The sequence below is a fragment of the Pseudophryne corroboree genome, chromosome 1 (assembly GCF_028390025.1).
Source record: "Pseudophryne corroboree isolate aPseCor3 chromosome 1, aPseCor3.hap2, whole genome shotgun sequence".
Classification (NCBI taxonomy): domain Eukaryota; kingdom Metazoa; phylum Chordata; class Amphibia; order Anura; family Myobatrachidae; genus Pseudophryne; species Pseudophryne corroboree.
In genome coordinates, this window is record NC_086444.1 from 297,463,745 (window position 1) to 297,480,226 (window position 16,482).

Sequence of the window (16,482 nt, forward strand, 5' to 3'; positions counted from 1 at the left end):
CACAGTTTTTCCAGTGAATAAATGAAGTCATGCTTTACTGTCAGCATAACAGTAAGGCAGGAAATAATAAATAGTCTATCCCCTGTGTAAGTCACTGCTTCACCCCTTTCTATATGGGCAGCTAGTCTGCAACCGGGATGTGTTTATGTGACGACAACAGGAACTATTCCCACTCGTGGGTGTCCGTGACACCCATAGAGTGGGAATAGAACCTGCACCGAGCGCAGCGAGCCATGGAGCCCGCTGCTTGGTGAGCGCAGTATCTATAATGGGCCCACACTGCACCCATTTCTCATACGTCCTAGAGGATGCTGGGGACTCCAAAAGGACCATGGGGTATAGACAGATCCGCAGGAGCTTGGGCACACTATAAAGACTTAAACTGGGTGTGAACTGGATCCTCCCTCTATGCCCCTCCTCCAGACCTCAGTTAGACTTTGTGCCCAGGAGTGATGGGTCACACACTAGGGGAGCTCTCCTGAGTTTCTCTAAAAGACTTTATGTTAGGTTTTTTATTTTCAGGTAGACCTGCTGGCTACAGACTCCTTGCAGCGTGGGAGTGAGGGGAGAGAAGCAGGTCCTACTTCTTCTTAGTGCAAGGGCTCTGCTTCTCGGCTACTGGACACCATTAGCTCCAGAGGGTTCGATCACTTGGTGCGCCTAGCTGCTTGTTCCCGGAGCCACGCCGTCACCCCCCTCACAGAAGCCAGAAAAAAGAAGCCGGGTGAGTATGTGAAGAACAGAAGACTTCAGTGATGACAGAAGACTTCAGTAACGGAGGTACAGCGGTCGCGCTGCGCTCCATGCTCCCACACACCAATGGCACTCACAGGGTGCAGGGCGCTGGGGGGGAGCGCCCTGGGCAGCAGGTTGCTGATTTATTTTTATGGCTGGCATAAAAGCATTTCGGTGCCTGGGCACCGTGTCTCATACCCCCGCCAGCATATAACAGCGCGCTGCGCGCCATTGCTCCCCCGCAGCCGGCTCCCACGGGTGCAGGGCGCTGGGGGGGGGAGCGCCCTGGGCAGCATATTACAGTCCTGGGTTTCTGGGCTGTGCGAGGTCACTCTGGCGGTGCCGGGGCTCCGTGTCCCAGACCCCCGCCAGCATGTTGTAGCGCACTGCGCGCCATTTCTCCCCCGCCGCCGGCTCCATGGGTGCAGGGCGCCGGGAGGGGTGGGGGGCGCCCTGGGCTGCATATATAGGATGTAGATATTAGTCCCCGGCGCCGCACGCGATACCGCCAGTCATAGAGGCGGTCGCGCACCGCACCGGTGCTCCCACACACCAATGTTTTACTTGGGTGCAGGGCGCAGGGGGGGCGCCCTGAACGGCAGTTTTCGATGATATATAGTGTATTTACACTATATACGTGTCCAGACTCTATATTTCAGATAAGGGGCGAGAGCGCGCTGGGAAGAGGCGGAGCTTAGTCCTCACAACGGAGTCAGCGCCATTTTCCTCAGATCCATGCCGGGACTTGCTGTATAGTAAGATGGAGGGGGGGCACAGTGTTTTTAATGCTATATGGGTGTCATATAGCATTATGTTTGATAATGGACGCATAATCGTTGTTGTAATACATAAACTCACTGTTTCCCTGTTTGTTTACCCACTATCGGTTAGTCGCCATATGTCGACGGGTGTGAGGGCTTTGTCACGAGCTGTTGTGGGGATAACTGTTGGCTGCGCCGACGCATGATGGTACTTGATTCGGAAAATTAAGTATTAGCAAGTTGGTGTTTGTGTGCTCAAAACAGTTAACACGTTAGGGAAGTCACAGTGGTTTGTGGATGCCCTGTCGGCATCAACGGTGTTTCCTGGGTAAAAAAATTATCAGGCTGTTATTGCTTTGTACCTGTATATATATGTATATGTATAGGTATATGTGGGGGGGGGGGGGGGTCTTATCAAATTTGTATTTGTATGCTTCCCTCAGACCCCTCGGGGTTCCAAGTTTATTATTATTTTTTGCCCGCTTACTATTCCTTGCTGTCGACATTTACTACGTTTCTGTCGACCATAACGTTCCTGGTAGATCCACATCGGGGGCGTGTCAGTACATGATCATACACATTCACAACACATTACTGTCACGAGGGACCTGACAGGTCGGGACAATCCACTTGCGTATAGGTTATGTCTATATGTTTATATATGTAGATATAGGTTTATATATGCATGATTAGGATATATTTGTTTTATTGTGTATTGCAGGATGTATATCAATGAATGCTTAAATAATGGTATTCTTATCATGTGCTGGTCGCTCTGTTGATTAAGCTCTAGATTGGCCGTGACGAGTTGGTTTTCGATCCTCTCAAGGAGTCCGAATATTATTCTCTTCCTGACGCGGAGAGATCTTTATGACAGTCAACTCCTGGTCGACGCAGAGCCCGGTTGCAAAGGATCATACACAGGCAGCTAGGTGAAATTTTATTTCTATACTTTGACCTTATTTGCATTGTATGCACATGAGGGAGTGTTGTATTCGGGTAGGCATCCGATAGAATTACCCTACCCAGAGTGGGTAAGCTTGCCGATGTTGATTCTACCTTATAACATTACAGCAAGCTACCACGTGGCAGCAGGAGGTGTGACCGGAAAAATGCTGAGAATGTCTCCGAGTGATACTGGAGGGAGGTATACAGCTGTTTGGTGTGACCTCTGTTCAGTCAATCTCGGCGGATACCACTGGTAAGTCTAACTTCGTGAGTTAGTCTCCTTCACAACGGTTGGTGACGCATTCTTTTGTGGGATGCAGTCGTTTTATCCGGTTCGATACCATTCTTTTTTCCTTTTCTGTGCAGACAGTGGAAGGTGAAAAGGTAAGTGTTCTGCAGCCTTGTTAGGTTCGCAGAAGTGGATGTCGTTTTCTGTTTCCTCTACATCCACCACTTGTCGCTGAGTCTATCTGGCTGGTCCCCACTCCGGTGACCACTTGTCTACTAATTTTCAGTTAGTCCAGGAATAGACTAGGACCTGTGAGTTATTTATAGAATCCAAAAGGGGACATTCTGAGTTACGGTTGTTTCCCCTCACTGTTTTTTCTAATAGATCTTGCCGTTCCCCTCTGGAAGGGGAGGTAGTACGCGACGCCATACAGAGGTGCGTCAGGTTCAGGACATTGTCTGGTTGTCCCTGTATAAAGGTGCAAATCGTTGTTTCTCTCTGACTGTTCTTCGACACAGGGATTGGCTGTTGTTCCCATCGACGCAGATGTCGAAAGTGGGTTTCAGAGTAGATACTGACCGGTTAAGGTTCGGTGTGTTTCCTGTGGAAAGAGGTCTGAGGATCCAGAGTTGGATCGGCTTTGCTGTGACACCTCATCAATATGTTCCGTTAATAAAACAGATGGGTGCGGACTAAGAGGCCTTTTTCGGTGAGCAGGTCTAATACCAGAGTGGTTTTCAAGGGACCAGTGGAAATGTGGTCCGGGTCTCACCTGCGCATGCACCGGAATATAATCCTAACGGCCAGGGCATCGCTCCTGTGGTATCTACTCGGTTCTCTCCTTCTAGAGGAATGAAGGTTCGGGATCCAGGTTTAGATCCTGGTGTCCGTGCATACAGATCTCCAAAGCTGGGGAGCAGTCCTTTGCAAGGGACGTATTTCCAGAGGATAAGGTAAAGTTGGGAAACTTGTCTGCTATAAGCTTTCTTGAATTAAGAGCTATTTTCGACGAACGTATTCTTCGTGTTCTGCATGTGTTAGTTCTGCCAGACGACTTGTCAGCAGTGGCGTAAGTGGGCCGCTATGGCGAAACAAGGAGCAAAGCGGCAATGGCGGAAGATGCACAGTTTGCAGTTGAGTGGGAAGTCTGGTAAACGCTATATTAGCAGTCTTCGTTCCGGAGGTAAACGACGGAGAAATAGATTTCCTCTGCTGACGCGATATCCAGCCGGGAAAAATTCAGTCATCATCGAAGAAGTCTTTGAGGAGTATCGCAATTGGACATGTTGGCGTCTCGCCTCAACGAGAGGCCTCAGGGAGATTGTTCCAGGTCAAGGGACACTCAAGATATAGCAGTGGACATCCTCCTGACACCGTGGGTGTTTTTAGTCGGTCTATGTGGCCTCTCTGCTTTCACTTTTCTGACGGTGGTAAGCGTAAGATGATCTGGTGATCCTCTTGAATCCGGTCTAGCCAGCGAGGGTTGGCTATCCTGTTTTTCATGGTTTACTCATAGAAGATTACTGCCCTCTTCCTCTAAGTGAGGTACTGTTACAACAAGATCAGGGCGTGTATCATGACTTACCGCGGCTGCGTCTGACGGCGGGGCGGTTGAAGGCCATATCCTAAGCCGAACGGGTGTTCCCAGTGAAGTCGTTTCCTCAATTCTTCAGGCTAGGAAAAGAACTAACGGCAAAGCGTTACAACCGTAGTTGGAGTAATTATGTGTCTCGGTGTGTATCCAGGAAGGCTCCTATGGAAGACTTTCAGCTAGGTCGTGCTTATCCATACTTTACAAGCTGGAGTGGATGCAAGCCTAATAAGTTTCTTTACAAAATTTCTCTCTTGGAAAGTGGTCATGCTATTGGCTTTGACGTCCGCAAGGCGGGTGTCGGAAGTGGTGGTTTTGTCTCACAAGAGCCTTGTTTGATCTTTCAGGTGGATAGAGAGGAATTGAGTACTCGGTTGGTAGTTTTACCAAGAGTGGTTTCTGGGTTTCGCAGAAATCGGCCTATTTTGATGCCGGTGGTTACTTAGGCATTAGCTGATTCAAATTCCCTCGATCTAGCCAGGGTTTTGAGTATGTAGGTCGCCAATTTGGCTCAGTTTGGAGAAACAGAGGCTATGTTTGTCTGGTATGTTCCCAGCATGGTTTGGGAGACTGCAGTCTGTTACACGCTGAATCTGTGATGCGGTTTGGCATATTCGTTCTACGGCTGGATTGCCGTCACTGAAGTTGGTGGAGGTCCATTCTTTTGGGAAGATGGGCTTTTCTTGGGCGGATGCCCGAGGAGCCTCGGCGGTTAAACTTTGCCGAGCGGATTCTTGGTCAGGATCAAACGCTTTTGCTATGCTCTACAAGTTTGATACCCTGATTTTTGGGGACCTTTTGTTTGCTTATTCGGTGCTGCAGAGTCGTCCGCACTCTCCCGCCCGTTTTGGAGCTTTGGTATAAACCCCATGGTCCTTTTGGAGTCCCCAGCATCCTCTAGGACGTATGAGAAAATAGGATTTTAGTACCTACCGGTTAATCCTTTTCTCTTAGTCCTTAGAGGATGCTTGGCGCCCGTCCCCGTGCGTACTGTGTCTGCAGTTATTGCTTTTGGTTACACCCTGGTGGTGTGTCTTCTCTGTCAGGCGGTTGCTACCGTTGTTCATGCCATGGCATGCGGGGTCTTATTTTTGCTTATGTGGACATATGGTTTGTGTTACATATTTTCTCAGCATGTGGCTGTGTTTTGTTCATGCCGTTGGCTGGTATTCTACTGAATGCCACGTTCTACGGTGTGTTTGAGGTGTGAGCTGGTATGACACTCACCGTGTTTATAACAATAAATTCTTTCCTCGAAATGTCCATCTCTCCTGGGCACAGTTTTCTAACTGAGGTCTGGAGGAGGGGCATAGAGGGAGGAGCCAGTTCACACCCAGTTTAAGTCTTTATAGTGTGCCCAAGCTCCTGCGGATCCATCTATACCCCATGGTCCTTTTGGAGTCCCCAGCATCCTCTACGGACTAAGAGAAAAGGATTTACCGGTAGGTACTGAAATCCTATTTTTTTTAAATACTCCCCTCTCCGGAGTCCCCCACCAGCGGTAGCATCTCTCTACAAATCTCCAGTAAATTGTCTGTCACCGCTTGGGGGCACGGAGTCCAAATACACAGTAGCGATGAGCACTACATCTATCTCTGAATGAGGCTCACAATTCCTACAGCCACAGTGAACCACATGGTTGGCTCCGTTTTCATTAGAGATGTATACAGATCCTCAAGTGTATCTTGATTTCGTTAAAAATGATAAAAACGGCTAAAATCGTGTAATTTGGATTTGTCACATAGAGCCTTCATAATGGGCGCTGTCACTGTGCATGGGAGAATGTGCGAAATTATGGGGGGAAAAACCCAGCAGCCCTGAAAAGTACAGAGCTGCCCCCCAGAGCCATTGCAAAGGCACAGCAGCTGCGTACATATTCACTGCACCAGTGTATCTAAGGGTCCGAGTGCCCCTGGATAGTAAGGGACTTGCGCCCCCCCCCCCCCCCCCCCCATTCACTTATTCTCCATTCCCTATGCTTTTCCCCCCTGCCACACACACCGTCCTACGTAAGACCCTGATTACTTCTTTGTGATTCTACCCCTTGGGCCTGGTGAGTGCCATCCTGGCCATTGGGTAGATATGCATCTGTTGCAAAATACTGCAGGAATACAGATCATTCTAAAAAGTGCACACACTGTAAAATCAGCCAACTAGCCACATTCCCATGTGTGAGGCCTTAAACTAGCCTGATAACCATTCAATTCACATGAAATAGCAAAAATGTAATAATTATTGCCCTGTGTATACTTGGCTCAAGGTTCAAGGGACACAGAACAACTGGTTTAAAACACAGTCACATTAATATAGAGTACAGATGTGTCCTCACACATCCTTGTTTTAAATAGTAGCATGGCATCATAGGAACGCTCACTGCTACTTTTCCTTTGACCTACTATATTTGCGGGCATGTATGTTTGCACACACCCATGAACGCCACCATAGAAAACGGCATGGTGCTCATAGTATGCCGTTGGCTTCTCCTCACTACGCAGGGCAGTGGGAGCGCCTTAATCCCGCTGCCTGCAAACGCAAGCCGGTTCCCTGCATTCGGTGGTGGGTGCATGCGCACGCACCCGCCACATTGTGCCAGGAATCTTTGCCCCCGATGCGAATGCATTGCAGGCAAGGATGCACAAGGAGACATCTGTATATGCACTGACTAGTTTGTACGTGGGTCTGGGACTCAAGGTCGACACCAGTTAGGTTGACACCCATTTGGTCGACACCCATTGGTCGACAGTGGGTAGGTCGACACTACAAATAAGTCGACACAGCCATTAGGTCGACATCAACAAGGTTGAGATGAAAAAAGGTTGACATGAGTAGTTTATGGGGTTTTTTGTGTTGTTTTTTTCTGTCAAGTGACCGCAATTAGTGCACTGCGTCCCCTTGCATGGCTCGCTATGCTGCGGGCAAGGTTCCCAATCGTAGTCCACGTGGACTGTAAAGTATGAAAAAGGTGAAAAACTCATGTTGACCTTTTTTCATGTCGACCTTGTTGATGTCGACTTTATGGCCATGTCGACCTATGCAGTGGGTGTCGACCTAATTGGTGTCGACCTAGAGTCCGGATACCTTTGTAAGTACTGCTATTCATATTATTATTACATTTTATTTATAGGGCGCTACAAGTGGTTTACAGCGCTGTACATACACTACATATCAGTACTATATGGTCCTCAATGGCTTTTAGCACTTCCCCATAGAAAGTTTATAGGTGCATGCATTTGTAAATGAGCACTCCAGAAATATCAGGCAGCCCACAATCCCATGCTCCTAGATAAAGTGTATTAACTTCCTATATTACACAGTGGAGTGGGGTCAGATTAAGATGGAAGACGCCCTCTATCAGTGTCTACAGATGCTGCTATCATGCATTGTGCTTCTTTAGACGACACCATTGGTCACACCATTGAAACTTTCAACCTCCTTAGGTGCAGATCATCTGCCTGAGTATGGCCTCCAATATGGGCAATTCAGTGTCTTTATACACTTCCACTTTCAGCAACACACCCATGCTACGATATATTTGCTTCTGAGTAGTCAACCCCCTATAACCATATATAATGGGGTATTTCTAAGCAAGAAAAAAAGAGAGACATTGTTTCCCCCAGCACCCTGAATGATAACAGTAACCAGATATAAATCCCACATAATATTGGAATTCAGACATCTTCGTTACACATATTTGCACAAATGTGTGAATAAGCCCCAAAGCCGCATCAAGGCGTCTCTGTATATTTGGGGTCCCTAGCGTATCACCTTCTCTATAGCTTCGGCTTCCTAAATACTAATTTATTAACACTATAGTTTTTTCACTGGTATGCTACCCTGGGCTTTCTGGCTTATGCTGGTGTTTTGGTGAGCCACACCCTGCACCTAGATATAGCGCTAGGGACCCCAAATATACAAAGACGCCTTGATGCGGCTTTGGGGCTTATTCACACATTTTTGCGCAAATATGTGTAACGAAGATCTCTGAATTCCAATATTATGTGGGATTTATATCTAGTTACTGTTATCATTCAGGGTGCTGAGGGAAAGAACACCCTATAACCGAATAGGAGTGCCCAACACATTTTTAATACACTTCTTTGTTTCCTGCAACACCGTATGAGCACCATTGAGACACATGAGCGGTGCTACTCAAATGCATGCGCAGACACACACTGACCCCCGCAGGAAAAAAACACACTTTGGCCCCCAGATAAAAAAAATATTGTCCCTCACAGAAAACAATAAAGAAAAAAATTGTCCCTCACAGAAAACAATAAAGAAAAAAATTGTCCCTCACAGTAAAATAAACAAACTCATTGACCCCTGACAGAAAATAAAATAAACACATTGGTAATAAGGTGGATAGAGTATGTCCCTGCGTTGTGGGGGGAATATTGTGTGTAGGGGGCCAGAGGGCAGGGTGGGTAATCTATGTCACTGGGGCAAGGGAGTGGAGGTGGTAGCGTGGGTAGTGTATGTCCTGCTGGGCCTCGGGGAGGGGGGGGGACGGGTACTACACGGGAGTAGTAGAAGTTCTTAGCAGGGGGTAGGGTGAGAATAGAAGTTGTGCGGAGCAGGGTGTAGGTTGGAAGTAGTAGTAGTGCAGAGCTGAGGGGCAGACAGTGTAGTAGTGGTGGAGAGCAGAGGGGCAGACAGTGTAGTAGTGGTGGAGAGCAGGGGGCAAACTAAGAGTAGTGGTGGTGGAGAGCAGGGGGAAGGCTAGGAGTAGTAGTGGGGAGCAGGGGGCAGGTTGGGAGTAGTAGTGGGTAGCAGGGGCAGGCTGGAAGTAGTAGTAGGAAGTGGGGGGCAGGATGGGAGTAGCAGTAGTGCAGAGTAGGAGGGCAGGCAGGGAGTAATAGAAGGGGTGGTGGGCAGTATGGGAGTAGTGGTAAGAAGATATGGGCAGGATGGGAGTGGAAGAGTCTCAGGGAAGTTAGAATAAGCTGAACAAGGATCTCACCTCCTTGTTGCAGCTCACGTGTACCGGCTGTCATCACTCCTTCTGCGAACAGCCTGATTGTAAGTGAAGGGTCCCCCGCAGCTCACACGTGTTTCCCTGCATGGTCCAAGGGTGCTTGGACACTGAGGTGGACAAGGCCAGCAGTCGGGGGGGGAAGGGGCCACACTTCCGCTCCAGCTGCATATCGGCTCCTCAAAACTTCTATGCCTGGCTGCCCGCAGCAGTGCCCGTCTCATCACATGTGCCAGCCAGTGTTTGTAATACAGGCTGTACTGGCTCAGCAGCTCAACCCACAGACATTCAGGGAAGTGCCCTGAGCACGGCCATCTCTGTGTGTGTGACAGTTGGCAGAGGGGATGACCCTGGGGGACATGTCTCCCTAAAGGTAAGGAGGTCGTGCGGCTGAGGCCATACAGGTTGCACACAAGCCATGCAGGGCCCGGTTATTTAATACTCCTCTCCCTCCCTCACCTTTGCTGTCGTTCACACATATGGCCGCAAAGGCACACCTACGAGGTCATGGGCTGTGGACAGCTGCTATAAGAGAGGTGTTTTACAGGGGTCCAGCCCAGGTGGAAGTACCCCGGTATCCCGGCAGGACAATCCGCCACTGCAGTGGAGCTGCAGCAGAAGCATGTGCTATGTAAGTGTATAAGAGCACAATAGAAGCCCATTCATTAGTACCTATTAGCGAGTACCACTCTCAAAGTGTATATAGCTGTTTAGCTAGATTAAAGAAGAAATTACCTACAGTATGTCTGTTATACATGACTCCACAAATGTTCTGTGACCAGGGGCGTTTCATGAGAGGAGGGAGCCCATGTGCAGACTCCGGGTGGGCCCTCTCCTCTCCACGGCGCTGTAGGATCCAGCATTGTGACAGAGTTTACTGCGCATGCGCAGGTCTCCGGAAACCTATACTTACGTTTATTTCTTATCAATTCCTTCCCCAACTTAGGGGGAGATTTATCAAAGCTTTGAGAGACATAAAGTGAAGAGAGATGAAGTATCAACCAATCCGCTCCTGTCATTTTTCAAATACAGCCTGTGTTTGAAGCTGCATACAACTCTGATGGTTGGTGGACTGCGCATGCAGAGGGCCCGTTCTAAGCATGTGCAGGGTGGTTCTGGCGTAGTTGCACCTAATGGCCCCTAATTCGCAGCCTGATTGACAGAATAGTTTTGGCGGTCATTTTGAGTAAGCTTAAGTCGACTACACACTAAAGCGACTGCTAATCATTCCAATGGTCAGGCTGAATTCCCTTCTGCCCAGACCAGCAGAGATTGGCTGTACACATATGAAGGAAGGAACGCTAGCAATATCTTCTGTCGGCCCTGCTGGACGTTGCTGCTAACGACCCATGGAAGCACACAATAATGCATACACACTGCACAATGTTGATGATTTATTGTTACGAAATGGCCAATCGTTCCAACATCGTGCAGGTGTGTACCCGGCTTTCGGCTTACACTGATGACCGAGGGCTGGTGATCCGATGCTGCGCAGTCACACAACAGTTGGATCTGCAATGCTGGCAGGAGGCCAGATGATTTCACATTGCTGCTACATCCACCTCTGAATCGGGCCCATATTTAGTATTGTGAGCAATCTCTTACCATTAATGGGATAATTTATTTTCTGTGGGATACTTGTGAGTGGAACATACTGTAGTTAATAGAGGAGCTGAGGTTGTCACCACGTTTATATTTTGCCAGTGCTTGTTACAGAACAGGCTAAGAAATAGGGCCTGGCTCTGAGTCGCATGCAATGCCCATGTTCACTTGGTTGAGCAAATGCATAAACATTTTACTCTGGGACTATGTACTAAGCGTTGGAGAGAGATAAAGTGGCTGGAGATAAACGGACAGATGTACTATGCCTTAAAAAGTGATAAAGTGGAGAGAGCTATAGGGACATATTTATTAAGTTCGGTGAAGTGATAAAGTGGAAGGTGATAAAGGACCAGCCAATCAGATCCTAACTACCATGTCACAGGCTGAGTTTGAAAAATGACAGTTAGGAGCTGACTGGCTGGTGCTCTATCACCTTCCACTTTATCACTTCACCGAGCTTAATAAATCTGCCCCATAGTTCCAACCAATCAGCTCCCAACTGCCATTTTTCAAACACAGCCTGTAACATGGCAGCTAGGAACTGATTGACTGGTACTTTATCTCTCTCCAAGACTAAGTACAGCACATAGGGGTAAATGTATTCACTGATCATGTCAGTATTTCTCTTTCTGCTTAGCCTCTTTACTGAGGTGAAGCAGAAAGCACTAGCGCCAAGATGTAAGAACATCTTGGCTGCCGGAGTGGGGAAGTGAACCCCCTCTGCCTCCAGTGATGCCTGTCTGTGCCTGCAGCGCATCAGCTTAGTGCTGATGTGCTGTGTCTCTCCTCCCGGCCGGCTCACCAGGCATGCACGAGATCTCGCTACTATCGCGAGATCTCCCGTGCACCCTGGAGCCGGCAGCTGCTGTAGCCAGGGACAGCGCTGTCCCTGGCTCTGGTGTATGGGCAACAACACCTGCAGCTGTCGATATTGATAGCTGCAGGTGTCGGAACGGTCGGTGCTACTGACCTTTCACACATAGCACCCCTGTCATTGTACACACACCGCCGCTTTCATACTTGGGGGATAAGCAGTATCAGTGCACAGTATGCTCTCCCTCATACTGATGATTAATACATCTATCCTATAAACCCCTACATAGTACATTTGTCGCTTTGCTGTAGCTAACAGGAATGGTGTGCAATAAGTACTTTATGTTTTTCCTTTTATTTCATGTCTGAACATTTGTAAAAACTCATCTTATTCCAGGTGCAACTGATCTCCCTTCTCACAGCAACATAAATGCTTTGTAATTTGCATTATTGTAGGTAATACTTAATAAGAAAATCTCTATATAAAAAGTCAGCAGATCAGTTTATTGCAGACTTAATGAATGCTGGTAAGGGTTGAAAGTGCATCGTCCTCTTGTTCATGGAGTCCCTGAGCTGGTTCTCAGGCATTCCAGCCACTAGGAGCCAGGCATGATTCAGTCAGCCTGGCAGTGGCTGTAACACAGGCAGGAAGCTGCCACTTTCACAGGCTTCAGGCTAAACTCACAATTTCACATCCAGCTGTGACGCTCAAACACCATTGACCTGCGGATCCCCTACTGACTGTATTAACTCTGTAGCTAACATTTAAAAACAGATCAATCGTTTTACACCCATGCTTGTGGCTGTGGGCTAGTAGGAGAGACATTCGCTCTTTGCCGGGCTGTCATGCTGCTTTTGTGAATTTTTTTTGTTCACCCACAGAGAGAAAAGAAGGAACTAGTCCAGCTGGGATCCCGCTGCAGAGAGAGGAAGCCTGGCACAGCAGCATTAACAACAAACTCTTCTCAGTGGACACATTTCAGCAGAGAAACGAAGCAGAAAGTGAAAAGTACGTGAGTAAAAATCAGTTTCATTTTTTATCTCCAGGTGTAATGTCCTCCACTCCAGCAGTGACAGTGTTAAATAGACATTGGATGTTTATACTGGAAAGCATTTAAAGACCTGACAGGTTTAACCGTGATGTATCTTGAATAATAATTACCAGACTTTGTTACAGTATACACTACAGACACCAAGCTGCCAAAAGTCACAGCATCTCATGTAGTTAAGTCAGTGGTTCCCAAACTTTTTTGAATCACGGCGCCCTAGAGTATCAGAATTTTTTCTCACGACACCCCTAGGCCAAAAATTTCTTATTGAGAGATGTACTGTATAAATAAATATTACATTAAGTAAATTGTGTTTATATGTCATCCTTAGGTTCAGTTGTGTGGTAGGGGACAAGATTTGCTTCTGTTTGTCCACATATGGTATGATTGGCAGCCACCAGCACTGGTTTTGCCTATTACATTTACCATAAATAATTTGAATTGGTCCTGAACCACCAATCCAGGGCACCCCTGCAAGTGTCCCGAGGCACCCCAGGGTGCCACAGCGTACAATTTGAGAACTACTGAGTTAAGCCACGTATTTGCTAGAACCAATGGTAATCTCTCGCAAGGAGTCATTTGAATGATAAAAAGCACATCATTTTGTGTAAGACTTCCCATGCAACAGCTCACATCAATTTACTAGAAAATCTTTCAGCATAGCTAGTGTGTGTATGGTTTTAGACGGTGTAGTTTAGAGGTCCTCATGCATTTTGCCATAGTGTTTGTGGCTAGATAACTAAACAGAGCAGACCACCTTCTCAGTGTAGGAATTTCAGTCTGCGGAAATGCTAGTTTATCTGCAGCACGGCATGGCACTGTACTAAAGTTACTATGGAGAAAAACAGAACCATGGACCAGTGTGAGAAATGCCAGAGTTCACAGCTTCACATTGTTTAAAATGCAATAATAAATAATGACCAGAAGAAACGATTGGCAATCTATGAAATTGAAATGTTCAGCTATAACCATGAAGTTAAATACATTGTTCAGTGTTAATCTGACTTTCAGCTGCAGTACTATTAAAAAGTGATGTGCTCTCTTCCCCACTCCTTTACTGAACATTGAAGATAATTTTGTGCGGTTTATGGTGCCCTTATTCAATCTTATACAGGTCAAAAAGCTGTTACAGTACATCACCGCATAAACCCTATGTAGGATATTGCCAATCCACACTGCATTTCTAGAAAGCAAGTTTATTTAGCTGTCAGCCACTCAGAGCCGGATTAAAGCAATGGGAGGCCCGGGGCATTTCAGACAGCGGGGCCCCTAATACAGAGGCAGGCAGATGAATATATATATATATATATATATATATATATATATATATAGAATTGTTGCGTTGGCTGGCACTCCGTCTAACAAGTTCAGAAATCGCCTAGGTGCCTTCCTTACCACTAAAAGTGGAATGTATAGCACAGAAGGTTTAGGCGGCACTCACAGGACTTTAGTTACTGAAAATAAACCGGCACTATAGCCTACTTGACAAGTAGGCTATAGTGCCGGTTTATTTTCAGTAACTAAAGTCCTGTGAGTGCCGCCTAAACCTTCTGTGCTATATATATATATATATATATATATATATATATATATATAATATATATCCCAGTTCCGGTATGAATGGTCGACCTCTCTTGGTCGACATGGACACATGGTCGACACATGAAAAGGTCGACGTGGATTTTTGAACTGTTTTTGGCGTAATTTTTTCCATAACATGACCAGGAACCCCAATTAGTGTACCGCGTCCCCTTGCATGGCTCGTGCGGGCAAGGTGCCTCACTCTGCTACCACTGTACTCGGCACAGGTTACCGTTCCCAATTGTAGTCCACGTGGATGGTAAAGTATGACAATTCTAAAAATCAATTATATTTTTTAAAACCTGTCATATGTCGACCATTTTCATGTGTCGACCATGTGTCCATGTCGACCATGTCAATGTCAACCAACAGTTGTCGACCTAATGACTGTAGACCGTAACATGGTCGACCATCCAAACGGATACCATATATCCCGTAGAAAGGAAGAGGCAGCACTCTGCGGACTTTTATATTAGTGTAATTCTGTATTGATAGTTACTGACGTGGGTTTTTCCTTCAGGATACAGATTTACACTAATTTAAAAGCCTGTGGATGCTGCCTATTTCTTATATAGAGCTAGGAGGACACCCTGGCAATATAAATATATATATATATATATTTATTTATAGATTCAGCATAATTTCCCAATGAACGTGATGCCAGCGGTCAGGATACCGACAGCGGCATCCCGTCCATCAGAATCCCAACAGCCCCCCTAAAGAACCCTAACCCTCCTCTGCCCCCTACCCTAACCTTCCCTTGTGGGTGACTAACCCTACCTTCCCCGCTGCCTAAACCTAACCCTCCCCACTTGGTGCCTAACCCTAACCTCCCTTTCTATGTGCCTAACCCTAACCTTCCCTCCCCGGTTCCTAACCCTAACCTTCACGGCCCTGCAGCCTAACCCCCTCCTCCTGCCTAAACCTAACCCCCCCCCTCCCCCCTGCGGCATCCTTCGGGATCCCGGCGTCAGTTTATCGACAACCAGAATCCTGTTGGGAAGTTAACTGCTTTAAAAAAAAAAAAAAAAATATATATATATATATATATATATATATATATATTGCAATGAAGCTGGCACTCAGTTTCCTTATGATATTTGCCTTGGTGCCCTCCTCGGACGCCTTGCAGCGTGTGGTATATATCATGTAGATGGCGGCACTCAAAGGACTTGTTAGTTGCGGTAAATATAGGTGACCAACACCATATAATGCTGTTAACGTTTCAGTTTAATAAATAAACTTTCGTCAGAACAATTATACAGAAAGACAGTTCCTACCTTTATAGTACACCCCGTGCATCTAGTGATGTGTGTCTCGTGCAGGGCGCCGGGCTGGTGACGTCACAATCCCGCGACGCGCCTTTCTCGGCGCCCTGTTCGAACAAACAGTAACCATGGTAACAATGTAAACATAATGTGATACCATCACCGTGAGATACAAGCCCTGAGACAAGTACAGGAAAGAAAATCCTAGAATGAATCTGATGTGTTCACTGTGTGTCACTTCTAGAGCATGGGGGCTAACATAACTGCCTGTTAATGTAAATAAAACATGCAGACCCACATTGCCATGATTGTGCAACACAGTTCAGACATCGTCCATAAAGTTAAAACAGAGGCATGGTGCATATCTCAAAATGTGTATTAAATATAAGGTATCACTAGTTCCCTATTCTGAAGAACATGCATAAACAATGAACCGTATGTATAAATCAGAGAAAACAGTTAAGGTTAAGCTGCTCATTTAAGCCCATAGGGGCAATCGTATTTAGTTTATGAATCCAGGTGGACTCCAGTTGAAGCAGACTGCGTCCTCTGTCTCCGCCCCTGATGTTAGGGGGAACCTGATCGATCATCTTGTAGCGTAGAGTAGCTAAACTGTGATTGTGAGACTTGAAGTGTCTGGCTACTGGCTGCTCCGAGTCCGTCCCCTCCAGGGCTTGGCGTATTGAGAGTCTATGGTTCGCCATTCGTTCTTTAAAAGTACATATAGTCTTACCTATATAGTATAGGCCACATGGGCAACGAATATAATAAACTACATATTGGCTTGAACAGGTCAGTACATATTTGATAGGAATGTGCTTGCCAGTCTGGGGGTGCGTAAAGAATGGACCAGTTTCCAGATAGCTGCATGTGATGCAGCCTGTGCATTTGTAGCATCCTGGTTTTTTGGTTAGAAAATGGGTTTTGGTAATG

At 46.7% G+C, this 16,482-nt stretch overlaps 1 protein-coding gene and 1 long non-coding RNA gene across 3 annotated transcripts in view; one reads left to right on the forward strand and one right to left on the reverse strand.

The window, feature by feature from the left end:
- The window catches only part of CUX2 (cut like homeobox 2), an 875,100-nt gene that overhangs the window by 681,497 nt on the left and 177,121 nt on the right, over window positions 1-16,482 (forward strand). For both annotated transcript variants that reach the window (XM_063964372.1, XM_063964373.1), the window contains exon 6: window positions 12,534-12,660. In XM_063964372.1, coding sequence (XP_063820442.1) covers window positions 12,534-12,660 — 127 coding nt within the window. The remainder of the gene's footprint in view (window positions 1-12,533; window positions 12,661-16,482) is intronic.
- Window positions 1-16,482, reverse strand: part of LOC135065679 (uncharacterized) — a 166,018-nt gene that overhangs the window by 47,016 nt on the left and 102,520 nt on the right. The window contains exon 4 of the long non-coding RNA XR_010251958.1: window positions 15,562-15,656. This is a non-coding gene — a long non-coding RNA (uncharacterized LOC135065679). The remainder of the gene's footprint in view (window positions 1-15,561; window positions 15,657-16,482) is intronic.